This window comes from Bos mutus, chromosome 1 (assembly GCF_027580195.1).
Source record: "Bos mutus isolate GX-2022 chromosome 1, NWIPB_WYAK_1.1, whole genome shotgun sequence".
Lineage (NCBI taxonomy): Eukaryota > Metazoa > Chordata > Mammalia > Artiodactyla > Bovidae > Bos > Bos mutus.
Genome location: NC_091617.1, coordinates 57,079,856 through 57,093,872, shown reverse-complemented (window position 1 = coordinate 57,093,872; position 14,017 = coordinate 57,079,856). Strand labels below are relative to the sequence as shown.

The following is a 14,017-nucleotide window of genomic DNA, read 5'->3' as shown; positions in this document are numbered from 1 at the left end:
TTGTCTGCCTTCTGCATGCTCTTTTTGATCTTCTAGACTTCAACATATCTTATCTGGGAGCCTGCCTCTCCCTAGACATTAACTGAAGGCCAAGCGTGTGCCGCGGTGTGGTGATCACAGAGGTGAAGGGCAAAGAGACGGTGGCTGGAGAGGCCTAGAGAAGTGAACACAGGATGGCAGGGAGCTCGGAAGAGGGGACCCCACTCCAGACCTGGGGAGTCAAGGAGGGGTCAACAAAAGATTCCTAGAGGAGAAGACAGTTGAAGGTTGATCACCAAGAAGGAAGGAATTAACCCAAAGTGAAGTTGCTCAGTTGTGTCTGACTCTTTGTGACCCCATGGACTGTAGCCTACCAGGCTCCTCCATCCGTGAGATTTTCCAGGCAAGAGTACTGGAGTGGGTTGCCATTTCCTTCTCCAGGAGATCTTCCCGACACAGGGATTGAACCCAGGTCTCCTGCATTGTAGGCAGACGCTTTACTGTCTGAGCCACCAGGGCTTCCCTTGTGGCTCAGCTGGTAAAGAATCCGCCTGCAATGAGGAAGACCTGGGTTGGGAACATCCCCTGGAGAAGGGAAAAGCTACCCACTCCAGTATTCTGGCCTGGAGAATTCCATGGACCATATAGTCCATGGGGTCACAAAGAGTCAGACACAACTGAGCAACTTGCACTTATTAACCTAAGGGAGGTGGGAATTCTATGGGAATGGGAATGAAAAGGAAGTTGTTACAGGCAGACAGAGCACCCAGGGAAAGTGAGAGATGAGCCAAGGAAATGGCAGATTTGCTGCGTCTAGAGGAGGAGGCAGGGCTGAGAGGTGTGCTGAAGTGTCACCCTGTAGCCTGAGTCTTACTCTATGATTCCTTCAAATGTTTTTAAGTAGAAAAGGAGCACCATCACTAAAAATTAAGCACAATTTTCCTACAGAAAAAAAAAAAAATGCTGTTTCTACCTCAGTAAGTTTTCCCCCCTTTTGCTTAACCGTTTTTTTCTTCACTGTTAAGTGACAGTGTTTTATTTAAGCATTTTGTCCCATTTGCAAGACAGACTCACTGTTCTATAGCTCCTGGGACTAATACTAGATTCCAAAAAATGGTTGAAAGTCTACAAACAAGATCAGAGTGGAAATCCCTAAACTCTTAGACACATACACACAAAAAAGGGGAGCAAAGGAACTCATTTTCTCTCTTGATTCGTTTTCATTTTAAAGGAACCATCATACATCATGTTCTTTAGAGTTCCAGGGATTTCAAGCAAACTAATCAACACTTCCCTCATCTTCCTGGGCAAAAGGCTTCTCCAAGTCTGTTCTGGCTCATTGAATCTATAGTTGTACCTGCTTAACTCACTGTGTGGTCCTTCCCTTTTCTCTTAGCTTAGAAAATGGACCTAGGATTTTATTAAAGCCTGCGGCTGAGTGTGCCAAGGATAGGTTGAGGAGACGAATGGGGAATTCTAAGCACGTCCTTGGTAGAAGATGCACCATGGAATTTTTGAGTCTTTGTGTGTCTGTGTGTGTGGTAAATATTGACTGTTGCTAAATAGAGAACTAGAACCCTGGCTGTGTGGGGCAGAAAGTTGCTGCCATGATGCCCTGAGCTTACACCACACATTTGCCTGAGCGCTTGTCCCAGACCAATGGGACCAGTATTGCCCATGCCCTTTGAAGATGAATACCAGGGGAGACTTCTGTGAGGTGTGAATTTCTGCCTGTACTAGTAGAAAGCAGAAAAGAGTTACTGTGACTCTGACCTAAAGCTGTAAGGTATTCCTAAATAGGTCATCTCCTATTTAGGTACTCAAGTTGCTCAGTACCTTTGGCATTTAAGCTATGTTTCAGTGGGTCACAAAGAGTTGGACGTGACTGAAGCGACTTAGCAGTCAGTATCTTTCATTCTTGTCCAACTGGCAAAGTAAAGCACACAGCATGTATGGGCATAAAACAGCTGCATTTCAAGCTCAAGTTAGTTCTCCTTTTCCAACTACACCCCCATGTGGAGCTGTCTAGAGCTCCCCCAGCAAAGGAGGCAGACTCACGCTCAGTCTGGCGGGTAGCTTCAGACCCAGCTTTCAGCTGCAGACCCCTTCCTCTCCTAGGGAAATACAGCCACCCGGTGACTGTTACCCCATCCTGATTTCAGAATCTGACCGCACTCACTGTGAAATATCTGCACCGTCCCAGAAACAGCACTGGGCTTAGGTCTAAGCACACAATGTAGAGAGCTGAACTTAGTTGAAGGCCTGAGAAAGATGAGAGGACTCAAAACACTGGAGATAAATGTTGTCCCACACACATTCTTCAAGGCTCAACCTTGAGTCTTCCTCAATTCCCTGAAATGGAAATGAATGACTCTTCCCCTGAATTCCCATTAAAATCTGTTTATGTCCCTCAGGCAACTCATGGCTCTGACTGACTTGTTTTGTGGCTAACAGGAACTGCAGTCCATCTTCTCCATCAGACTGAGAGATCCTCAATAGCCCAGAGCAGGTCTTACTGCACTGTTGTAAATTCTAAACACTCCCTACTTCTCAGGACACCAACCTGCAAAACATCAAGCTATTGAACTCAGGGCTAGAGAATGTTTAGTTTCCTGGTTCCCTAGTGGATTGCATGAATCTCCAGCCTGCTGGCTCGCCCAGTGATTTTGGACTTTCCAGCCTCCATAATCATGTGGGCCAACCCTTTGAAATAAATCTTTTTCTTTATTTTTTCCTTTCTCTATTTCTCTCTCTCCCCATACATGTGAGTGTGTGTATAATTATATATATGTTCTCCATAAAATTACATGTATGCTTAGTCACTCAGTCATGTCTGACTCTTTGTGACCTCATGGACTGTAGCCTGCCAGGTTCCTCTGTCCATGGGGATTCTCCAGGCAAGAATACTGGAGTGGGTTGCCATTCCCTTCTTCAGCATATCTTCCCAACCTGGGGATGGAACCCAGGTCTCCTACATTGCAGGCAGATTCTTTACCGTCTGAGCCATGAGGGAAGCCTTAAAATTACATGTGTGTGTCTATATGTGTGTGTGTGTGTGTATAGTGATTGATTCTGCTTCTCTAGAGAACCCTGACTAAAAACAAGGATAAAGGAAGCTAGAAATGTTTTAAGAAAATTTCAACAACTGGCCTTAGTGGCCTGTTCTAATTCAGGGTCACAGCATAGAAGACCTTAAGGAAGTGTTTGATGGGACTCAGAGTTTAGGGAGCTGAGAAAGAAGAGACATGGCTTCTGTGTGTGGAACTTAACCACACCAAGGGCCAGGGTTGGCCCAGCCTGCCCATGCTGCCTGGTTGCAATTACATGCATCAGTGAACCAATAAAGGCATAAACGGACACCTCTTTGGGCCACAGAGACAAAATACACGCAGGGACACTGTGGGCTGCTCTCAAAGTGGCAGGGAGGTGGGAATCTGGGCTGGAGAACATGTGTGGAGAGAGAGCTACGAAATTCACAGGAAACGGGTTTGTCCTCTGCCCCTGATAAGCCAGTCCTCTCTCTTGGCTCTGGCTGAGATGGAAGCTTTGGCCCCCTGGACTGTGTCATCCTAAGGGCTGCTCCCAGAACGGAGCTGGCCAGCACAGAGCTCGGGCCCCAGAGCCCCCTCCAAGAGGATGCTCCACAAATATGTGTTGACCATATGGGTGAGTGAATAAAGCCGGCTTCAAAATAGTACTATCATATATTCTCTCATTTGAGTCTCTAAAAAACAAAACCATGAGACAGATGATGTAATCAGTACTGAGCTCATTTCACAGTTGTGACCATCCGAGAGATGAAGGGATTTGTCCAAAGCTACATGAACTCTTCAGTGGCAGAGTTAAAACTTAAAAGATCCTGGGTTTAAGTTTCATGTTTTTTCCATTACACCAGTTTGGCTCTTCATTTCCCTCCTGGGTTAAATTATGGTAACAAAGGGCCCCTGTCTCCTTCTGACCTTTCCTCAAAGGCACAGAGTCATGGAGACAGCTGCCGAAGGGGAACTCCTACCTCTTCTGTCCGCTGCCTTGCCTCTGATCTCTGATACCAAAGAAAGATCACTCTCTGACTGGCCCTAGGGCTTAAAGACCTTACGAAGGGGTTATGGATCTGCTCACAACTAAACTAGCACCACCTTAAGACTTCACATTAGCCAGTGTCAAGTCATAGAGACAATTATGTATCTTCCCAGATAGAGAATATCCCCTCAGTTACTGCCTATTTCCAAGTACCAGTAGGATCTGGGGATGATAGAATAGCTGGAAGAATTAATTTAAAAGACAGGGAAGAAGATAAAAAGTGAAAGTAGGAGTTTATCTGAATGGTAGATAACTGGACATGGTAAGGGACAGGAAACAGCTTTCCTATGGCATGCGGCTCTGAACTGGTCATGTTTACTTGTTATGCTGTGTGGAGAATGACGCTAAGGCCGTCTGGGGGCCAGAACAAGGAATGAGGTGTCCGTGGGCAACGTCTGCTTTTGGTTCAGGTGCGTAGAGTGGGACCCTCAGAGCCATGTGGAATGGTTGCCCTCTGGGTATCAAGCTTATGAAAAGACAGGCAAGAAGAAGAAAGGAGATCAAAGTAAAAACATTTCAAAAGAATTAGACAAGATGGTCTGAAGTGAAGCATTAGCAACAAGAGAGATTCACCACAAGGAAAGCTTAAGTGAAACAGGAAAAAATACTTCTCCATAGAGGAGAACAGGAAGGACAGCAGGTCTCCATGTGGGCAGGACCACTCAGAGGAGAGGGTGGGCGTGCACCACCGAGGCTTCATGTGTTCCATTTTACCTGATGCCACCAGGCAGGGGTGGAGTTCAAGTACACCCCCTGGCATCAGAGTGAAAGTGGTCTGGACCAGGAAAGCTCTGTTGGCAGCCTCCTCCACATCCCTGGATCCTCAAGCCAGGTTCTAGCCCCCATCATAGGAAGCCCCCAATGATCTCTGGGAGTTCACTCAGACACAGGAGGCAGCGTCCTGCCAGGGAGGTCAAACAGCACGTGCTCTGTCTGAGGATAACTGTTTGAATGCACACAGGAGAGGACGGCGGAGAGGAGCAGAAGGAAGCCTGAAAACACCAACTGCGGGTGTGCATGCGTGCGTGTGTGCGCGCCAGCACGCTGCTGCCCAGCCTCACCTCTGAATGCAGACCGTGCCTCCTGTAATCCCTTCTCCGGCTCAGCCTCCCTCGCACACCAGCCAACTGGCAAAACACAGCCCCCATTCTGCTCAGGAATGTGCTTTCGGAAACTTAATCTAGCTGCTGAGTCTGGGCCAAATCCCCCGTGGCATTAACCCAAAGACAGCACCCCTTTCTCCCACCTTCCCGCCACCCCGTCACTGCCTCCTCCAAGTCTGGGAGGCTGTAGTTCCAGTCCACCAACTCCCTCTGTCCCAGGATACAGACCCTGCGGGCCTGCTCTCCATTTCCAGCACTTCTCCATCCATCTTCTGGTCAGGCCCAAACATTTCCCTTCTGATTCATGTCTAAGTGACACACCAATAGCTCTTGGCTTTCAAACAAGACTCGCCTCGGCTTCTGCACAAGCCCCCTCTTCTCTCACTGTGCCTCCTTGGGTTGCAACCAAACCCTTCCCTTTGTCCTCACTGCCAACTGCAGATCCCTTCAAGCACCAGAGAAAGAGGGGCCAGGAATTTTTTAAAAATAAAGGCTATAAATTGTTTCTCCTCACACAGATTCACCTTGAAGTAGAAGAAGTGCTCCAAAATAAATCTTCTCTTCTCCAGCTCTCCCTTCCTCCAAACAGTGAAAGGTGTAGCCTAGCTCCTGAGTGGGCCAAGTTACAGAGTCTCCTGGATCCTCACAGACAAGGGCTGACTATCTGCAGGGTACCAAACCTCCTAGAGGAGCAGTGGCTCCCTTCAAAGACACAAACATTGCTAAAAAGCACCTCTTACTTGTAAAGATGAACAACTGGCAGGGACTTACTCGCTCAGCACTAGGAGAAGGGTGCAGTACCTTAGAGTGGAGTCACTCTGGGATGTCCCAGGGCCATGCACAACTGTGCTTCTGCTCTGGTGGGTGATAGAAGACAGATGAACTAGGAGCCTGCTGGCGAGGTGGTTACACAGAATGTACATGCAAAAAACACATCAAAGTGTTCACTTGAGATTAGTGCACTTTGTGTACTTTACTGGATACACTTTATACTCAACAAAAAATGTAAATATGATCATACGGCCAATGGAAAATGCTTGTCCTACAATGTCAAAGGGGAGACACTAAAGATAGTAACTATCTTCAGTGCTGTAAAAATACGGGTACAGATGCAGGCTAGAAGGGTATGTTTTAAAATGACGATGGTGGCTCTGCGAGGATGGTGAGGAGACATTTTCTGTATATTCTAAACTTTCTATGTGTCATTTTAATTATCATTAAAAAATTATACAAGAGAAGTATGATGGTAAGAAGCATAGCTCTGACCTCAGCCCCTCTTGCTATGACAAGATGATCCCTCCCCACCTTCTCACCTGAATGAAGCATCCTCCCCTAACCCATCAGCACAGCTGGGGGCCCAGGGCCTGCCTCCCTCACTGATCCCTGACTGTAACCTGAACTCTAAGCCTGCTGTCTAGAGGTGTGGCGCTGAGGGTCAGTGAGTTCTGCTGCAGCCACTAAGGAAAAGTGGCTCCCACGGTGTGGGGGCTCTAAGATGCAGCTCCCCCTTGGCCTTGCCCCCAGGAGGGTAGCTGGGGACCCCCTGCCTTCCTCCCCGCGTCCTCGGAGCAGAGGGCAGGGCTGCTAGACTGCTTCCCAAGAAAACAGGCACTCTGTGGCAGCCTCTGTCTTATTATCTGTTCTCCCACAGACTGAAGGCCAGAGGCATCTGGAAACCAGGGCAATGAAGGGCCTTTTCCCCCGCTGCTTTTCTACTTTCCCAGCTCTCACCACTCTCCTCCCAGGACTCACGCCTCACACTTCAGGGAGCCCAGCTGACTTTCAGGAGCATTTTATAAGTTTCCTGCCTCTGATATGACCCATAACATAAGGACCCCAACCTCCCAGAACTACAACAAGGGAGACGATGATGGTGATATGAAGGCAGGGTGTCTGGGACAAGGGGCACTGCTGAGGGGACAGAGACCTCGAAGAGTAAGTCCAAACACCATTAAACTCTCAACAAGGTTCCCCGTTCCCTACACTTCAGCCAGCAGAGAAAGTGAAAGTGTTAGTCATTCAGTCGTTTCCGACTCTTTGTGACCCCATGGATTGTAGCCCCCAGGCTCCTCTGTCCATGGGATTCTCCAGGCAATAATACTGGAGTGGGTTGCCATTTCCTTCTCCAGAGGATCTTCCTGGCCCAGGGATCTAACCAGGGTCTCCAGCATTCAGGCAGACTCTTTACCGACTGGGCCAGCAGGTAAGGGGAAGTAATTCTTAATACTGTTGGCCCTTCAACAGCAAGGGTTTGAACTGCATGGGTCCACTTGGCCATGGGTCTCTTCCCATAATAAATACTACAGTACCACATGACCAGAGGTTGGTTGGACCTCAGATGCAGAGGACCCCTATGAGTTATATGCAGAGTCTCAGCTGTCTAGAGGGTCAGCAACCCTAACCCTGCATTGTTCAAGGGCTAAATGTTTCCTGGCCATGGACTCAGCATATAAGAACAGGTGCCAGGGCTGCTCTGTAGCTTCGGGAGTTCCAATCGGCCAAGTTTCATTTCCCATGGCAAATCAGGTACTGTGTGCACTAAGCTTGGGCACAACAGTATATCCAAGTCGTAACTATTGTAAGAGTGGTAAGCAGACTTCTCCTGGCATCCTCTCTGGACGAACTGTCTCCTCATCTCTTCCTCTCTCCCTCTTTATCACATAGTTGCCTTTCCATCATGTTCTAGTTTCTATTCCAGGCATTTGGAATAGGCCTGCCCCTCAGAGACGCAGGAGGCCAAGAGGAAATGCGCAGTATCTGTTCAGACCATGCGTAGCCCTGTACACGCTCTGCCTGCAACTGCTGTGAGGATGGAGTGGGCAAGGGAGGGCGGTGGGGTGCAGGCAGCAAAGAGCTGGCACCACCCCATCTAAGACCACAGAGTGACCAAGTAGAAAGGCATGGCATGGCCCAGCTCTGGGGCCCACAGAAACAGGTCAACCATGTCAAGCTCCTTCGGGAAAGACACTCACTCCTGGTATGGCCCCTAGCCAGAGAGCACAAAGGTCCCCCAGACACTGGAGATAACTGGGCGGCCACCACTGTCTGATCAGAAAGGTCAGCTGGTAAGGCCCCTTTTAGGATAGGGCTAACAGGGGGGGTGTTGATTGGGATGGGGAACAGAGAAAGAGTAGGAGGTGGGCGGAGGAGCGCGACTCACTGGCTAGTGTCACAGTGGCTGGCACGCTGGCCACGGCCCCTGCAGGCATCCGGGCCACACACTGGTACCGGCCCACGGTGTGGTTGTTGAGGGCAGTGACGACAAGGGTCCCGCGGGTGATGAGGATGCCCAGGCTGTCGTCCGAGCCGTTCAGCTCCCTCCCGTTCAGGCGCCAGGTGGTGTTCATCCAGGGGGGCTCCACCACGCAGCCCAGGATCACGGTTCCTCCAAGCTTCTGGACAGTGGAAGAAGGCTGGACAGTGACCTGAGGAACCTCATCTGGAGGAAGAACAGGGATGCAGTGATGAACTGACACCCCCCCCCCAAGAAATCGAGAGCACGACGTGCTCAGAAGCACAGCTCCCAGGCAGCCTTTCAGAGCTGAGCCATCCAGAGAGGGGTTGACCCTTCTCTGAAGAAACTATGCTGACCTTAGGTCCAGTCCCCAACCTGGCCTGGTTCCCAGAAGGTAGGCTGGAGTGGCAGTATGGTGGGATGACAAGAGCTCAAGCTTTGAACTTGAATAAGACCTGCATCTGGATCCCACTGCCACCGCTTCTGAGCCAGGTGACTTTAGCCTTTTGGAGTCTCAGTTCCTCATCTGTAAAATGGGACTAATAATATTGCTCACAGCATTGCTGGGAAGCTTACACACAATGCATATAAACTGCCTGCTGTAACCCCATATAGTAAGTGCTCAATAAAGGCAGTTCAGTTATTACTCTTATTCTTCCCTAGCATATGTTTGAAATGATTAAAACAGCAAAGTAACAACCAATATGATGTAATTGAGCTCATTTCTCATATTATTGAACATGTCCCCGAAGGTCAGTGGGAAGAAATCCAGGAGGAAGAAGGCCTTTTTAGAGGGTCCTTGTCAAATGATTCTCTCTGACACTAGGGGCAAAGTGCTCCTCCCAGGGGGCCTCAGAGAAATCAAGGAAAACACTCACTCAGGTCCGCGAAGCAGCCCGCCGCAGCCAAGAGGAGGCAGGCGAGTGTGACCTCGGGCTGCTTTCCTCTCTGCATCGCCATCATCCCACGAGGCATGCTGCGTCACAAAGCGTCCAAAGCCAATGTCCCAGAAGCCACCAGAGTCACTCAAAGAGGTACTACAATCCCCTGCCACGCTCTGCTGTGAGAAAGAGAGAGAGAAAGGGCCGTGGTGAGAATGCCTGGGACACTCCCATGGCGGTGACATCCAAAGAGGGGACCTGGCTGGACTGCTGGAAGACCAAGGAACACAACATTCCATTTCTTATCTAAAATAAGCTGCTTTTAAGTTGCTCCTCTGAGCTGGAAGGTGATGTCATGGTAAGAATGGCAGAGCCTTGCCCAGGGTATCCATAGCCACAAGGACAGGAGAGCCCAGCAGATGGAGAGGCTGAGACCTGCAGCCATGTCCCAGGCTGGGGACAGTGAATGTTTAGCAATGATGCTGGAAAGGAGGCAGATGTTTTCACCATGTTTTTGAGGAGCCCAGGTGTCCAAAGCCACGTGGCATGCCATGCCACTAATACGGACCACTGTGCGTAGCGCTGTCACAGGTATAATGAATGAAACCTGCATCCCTCATTTAGGTGATATTACTAACACCCCCAGGTGGTGCAGTGGTAAAGAATCCACCTGCCGATGCCTTCCCTGATCTGGGAAGATCCCCTGGAGAAGGACATGACAACCCATTCCAATATTCTTGCCTGGAAAATCCCAAGGACAGAAGAAAACTGGTGGCTACAGTCCATGGGACTACAAAGAGTTAGACATGACTGAGCGACTGATACGACTACTATGACGAATAAGTAACATCCCTAAAGTCTCCAAGGCTCATGAAAGATGTATTTCAACTCATACCAGCTCATCACCAACATCTCTGTTAACATTCTTTGATTCCTGGAACCAACCAACCCTCCTCAGCTTGTCTGTAACCTCTGTACCCCCAGACAAAAACACAGACCAAAAAAAAAAAAAAAAATCACATATCATCCAAAGCCCCTGTTCTTCTCTCTGCCCCTGGTGCTGAAATTCTAGTGTTCTCCATTTCCACAAAGTCTGTACTCCTGACACTGTGTTGCATCTCCACCCAGAACATGTCTCTGGGGTCCAGATTGCACTGCTCCTCCAGCCACTGGATGACAGATCTCAGCTATCAGCCACTCTCTTCTTGCCTGCTGAGAATTTTAATTCCTTCTCCTCTTCCACAATATTACTTTTCATGCCTCATTTAGGCTACGGTGTTTAAAGGATTCATCAAAATCACAGAGAGGCAAATGTGTGCACACTTCTGTCACAGCCTAAACCACGGTCTTGTGTCTGTGCTTTTCACTGCTCTATAAAGAGCATGAGACCAACGTGGCAGGTGTGCCAACCTCCTATCAGGCAGGGAGACTTCAGAGTTTCAGGTCCCCGGAGGCAGCGTCACAATGACCTAGGCAGTGGATGCATCTTCCTGAAGCACGCACACGTGGCAGTTTTCATAATTATTTCCAGGAGGGTGACTTAGATTTAAAGTGCTAACTCTTTTGGACCAGTTATCTAACCAGCAACTCTTTCCAAAACTTACAGTCAACCATGAAAACTCAGAGAGGGGTTAAGCTGCCCAACTGAGAGCTGTGTCAGCTCTGCAGTCTCTCGAGTTCTGGCTACCTGCATGGGCTGGTGTCAGAGCTCGTCTTGGGCCTCTCAACCCCCATGGCTCCTCACACATGGGCTGAAGGGTGGGCTTGAGGCTCTTGCTCTGTGCTAGGAAGTACTTAAGATCTGCCTAAACCTTTCCCTTCTCCACGTTCCTCTGGCTCTTCAGCTTGTCACCTGGCTGCTGAGTGAACAGGGCTACATAGCTCTGCCCAACAAGCACCCCTCCAAACCAGATCTTGAACCCAGCTCTACACTGGGGTTTGCAATGTTTTCTAGGAAAGAGGCCTTTCCGCTTGAGTTTTAATCCTTCCCTTTGCCTCATATCCTTGACATCAGAGGACCGCCCAAGTCTCCTCCACTGTTCTGGAAAAGGACAGGAACATTTTCTAAAAGAGGTTTGAAAGAAAACGTTAAACTTTTCCTGACAAGTATTTTTCTTCTAGGTGTAGATAGAGTTTCTGCTCTTTTTCAGACAATCCAATAGATCCATGCTATTAGAACAGTGAAATGAAGGAAAGCTGCTAAGGATGCGAGCATGACTGGGGAAGGCATGCTGGTTACCACTACAGGTACCTGGCTAAGCTCTTTTCATGAGGTATGCTTTTAATCTTCAGAATCACTCTATAAGATGGGGACCATTATCCCCATTTTATAGGCAAGGAAATTGAGTTCCAGAGGGTAAGTAACTAGCCCAAGGTCGTATAACTGTAGGCCTGGAATGAAACCAGGTTGGGCTCATTCCAAAGTTCTGTGCTTTTAACCACAATAGTAGCCTTTTCATGTTTTTTTCCTACCAGCTTTCTGCACCCAGTGGGTGCTTAATGAACTGACTCTGAACGGATGAGGCAGAGCAATGAGGAATTTTAACAGTGTAAAATTTTAATTTTCAGATTTCTGAATCCCTGTTTAAGGAAAAGTTCATTAATACAGTTACACACAAAAACCAAAAAGCAAGCCTTTGGTGTCCAGATACTAGTTTTAATCACCCAGATCCTAGTTTTAATTTTCTACTTTCCCTTAATGAAATAACATATTTATCTAGAATATGGCATGAGTGACCAGTTACAGGATTTTAGGGAACTTGCTTGCTCATGACCTGCTCTTTCCATGCTCCAAGAAAGAAAGGAGGAATGGAAGGAAGAAGGTAGCAGGGAGGCAGAATGAAGACAAAGTAATAAAGGGCAGGAAGAAGACAAGCCGACAGAGGAGGAGAGGACGGCTGTTTCTTACCCTAGTGCATGGTGGCCACGGAGGTGTTTGGGTTGTAAAGTTGACAGAGGTTTTACTGAGGAAATTCAGCCTAGACCCCCTCCTGCTTAACGAGGACCAGCCAAACAATTCCTGTTACTTCTGCACCCTGCCTGATTTATAAGGTTCAAAATGGAAACAGACCCCAATACTGGTGCCAGCCACACCATCCTGCTTTTAAAAGCAACGAGGAGGAAAGAATGTAGCTGGGGAGGGAGGAGATTGAGGAAGCAGGTGTCAAAGAGGGAGAAAGGAGTTAACTCATGAATCCCCATGACAGGGTTGTAAGCAGGTACCCCTCAATGAGCCCAAAGAGGACCCGTGGGGTCTCCTTCGTGTCAGAGAAACTCTGACAACAGTATGGAGGTGGAGGGGTCCCCCAGCCTATGATGTGTCTTATTCAGCAGCTGGGGAAACTGAGCTACTTCCTGGACCAAGTGACCTAGAGGGCTTGGTTTAGAAAAATAGTTGCAAAAATATAGATTTCTGAGAACTTTTTTTTTAATGATAAAAAAAGGCAAGTGAGGCTTAACTGGAGTACCTAATTGCAGTGCAACTTTGTCCCACTGTGAAATGAACAAGGTAGAATTTCAAAGTTGGGTGAAGGCAACAGTAAGGCCTGTTATTTTTCTTGGCAACGCAAAGTCTGCGTAGATCCTTTTTATTTTCTCTGCATATTTTCAGGAAAAGAGAGCAAGGAAAAAAAATCAGAAGAAGAGCGAAGGGAAAACGAATTCTTGACATGACTTCCTCACTGAGGCCTAGGTACTTTCCATTTTTAAGGGTTATTTGAACACGAAAAATAAAAGAAAATGCATCCAAGAAGCTGAACTGCTGACATACATGTTCCCACTGAAATAATCTCCAAGCAGACGTTTCTGAAACTTTCCAAAAACAACAGCAGCAGAATACACGTCTAAGGTTGAGACCAAGCACGAGAAATTACAGCCTTGGAGTATTTATTTTGTGAGAGAAAATTACAAACAACCGAGAGTCGATCATCAGCTGGAGGAGGCCAGCTCCACCTTCTCCCAAGAGGGCCGGCGGAAGCGAGAGTGAGCCAGGGGCACCCGAGGCCACATGTCACCCCCGGTCAGCCATGCACTGTAGCTCTCGCAGAGAGAAGCCTCCAGCATCTAAAATGCCAAACACCCCCTGTGGGTGTCCCATGACCAGCAAAAGGAGGAGTTGCACAGGAGAGCAGCAGACAGCACAGAGCGTCCTTCTTTGAAAGGCAGCTGTGCTCACCACTCTACCGCCCATGCCGCATGAGAGTCTTTCTTAAAAACACCCTTTCAGGGGCAAGAATGAGATCTGACAATGTTCTTATTCCATTGGCTGATGGGGGCTGGTTAGATGAAAAAAGAAGTATTCTTGACCCCAAGTTACATTTTTTCCGTATATTCGAAACTCTGTGGAGTTAAGACAGGCCTTTCCCAAGGCAGAGAGTTTTGCCCTGAGAAGGTGATGCTGAGTGCCTGGAGGGTGTGGGCTGGCAGCCCTCGGGCTCAAGAAGGAGGGTGGTCCTGGTGCACAGAGGCGGGCACAGAGGAGTGACATGGGGGAAATCCTGGGCAGAACTGAGCTCTCAGACAGCTGAATGCGTGACTGTAGGCAGATCCAGGAAGAGCATTTAAGAAAGGGCATTTTTTTTTTTCAACATAAAAAGCTTTTACCCACAGATGTAACTAAAGGGAAATATTTTAAATTAGGAGGGACCTGAGGAAATGATAGGACTTCCCAGGTGACGCTAGTGGTAAAGAACCTGCCTGCCAATGCAGGAGACATAAGTGGTTCAATCCCTAGGTTGGGA

The 14,017-nt window shown here is 48.3% G+C and overlaps 1 protein-coding gene across 10 annotated transcripts in view; it reads right to left on the bottom strand.

Moving 5' to 3' along the window:
* Positions 1 to 14,017, bottom strand: part of BOC (BOC cell adhesion associated, oncogene regulated) — an 80,572-nt gene that overhangs the window by 30,487 nt on the left and 36,068 nt on the right. For 8 of the 10 annotated variants that reach the window (XM_070369420.1, XM_070369395.1, XM_070369390.1 and 5 more), the window contains 2 exons: positions 9,276 to 9,457; positions 8,323 to 8,601 (listed from right to left, as the gene is read on the bottom strand). In XM_070369420.1, coding sequence (XP_070225521.1) covers positions 8,323 to 8,601; positions 9,276 to 9,372 — 376 coding nt within the window. In that variant the 5' untranslated portion in view covers positions 9,373 to 9,457. The remainder of the gene's footprint in view (positions 1 to 8,322; positions 8,602 to 9,275; positions 9,458 to 14,017) is intronic. The other 2 variants (XM_070369383.1, XM_070369368.1) reach the window with 1 other exon arrangement.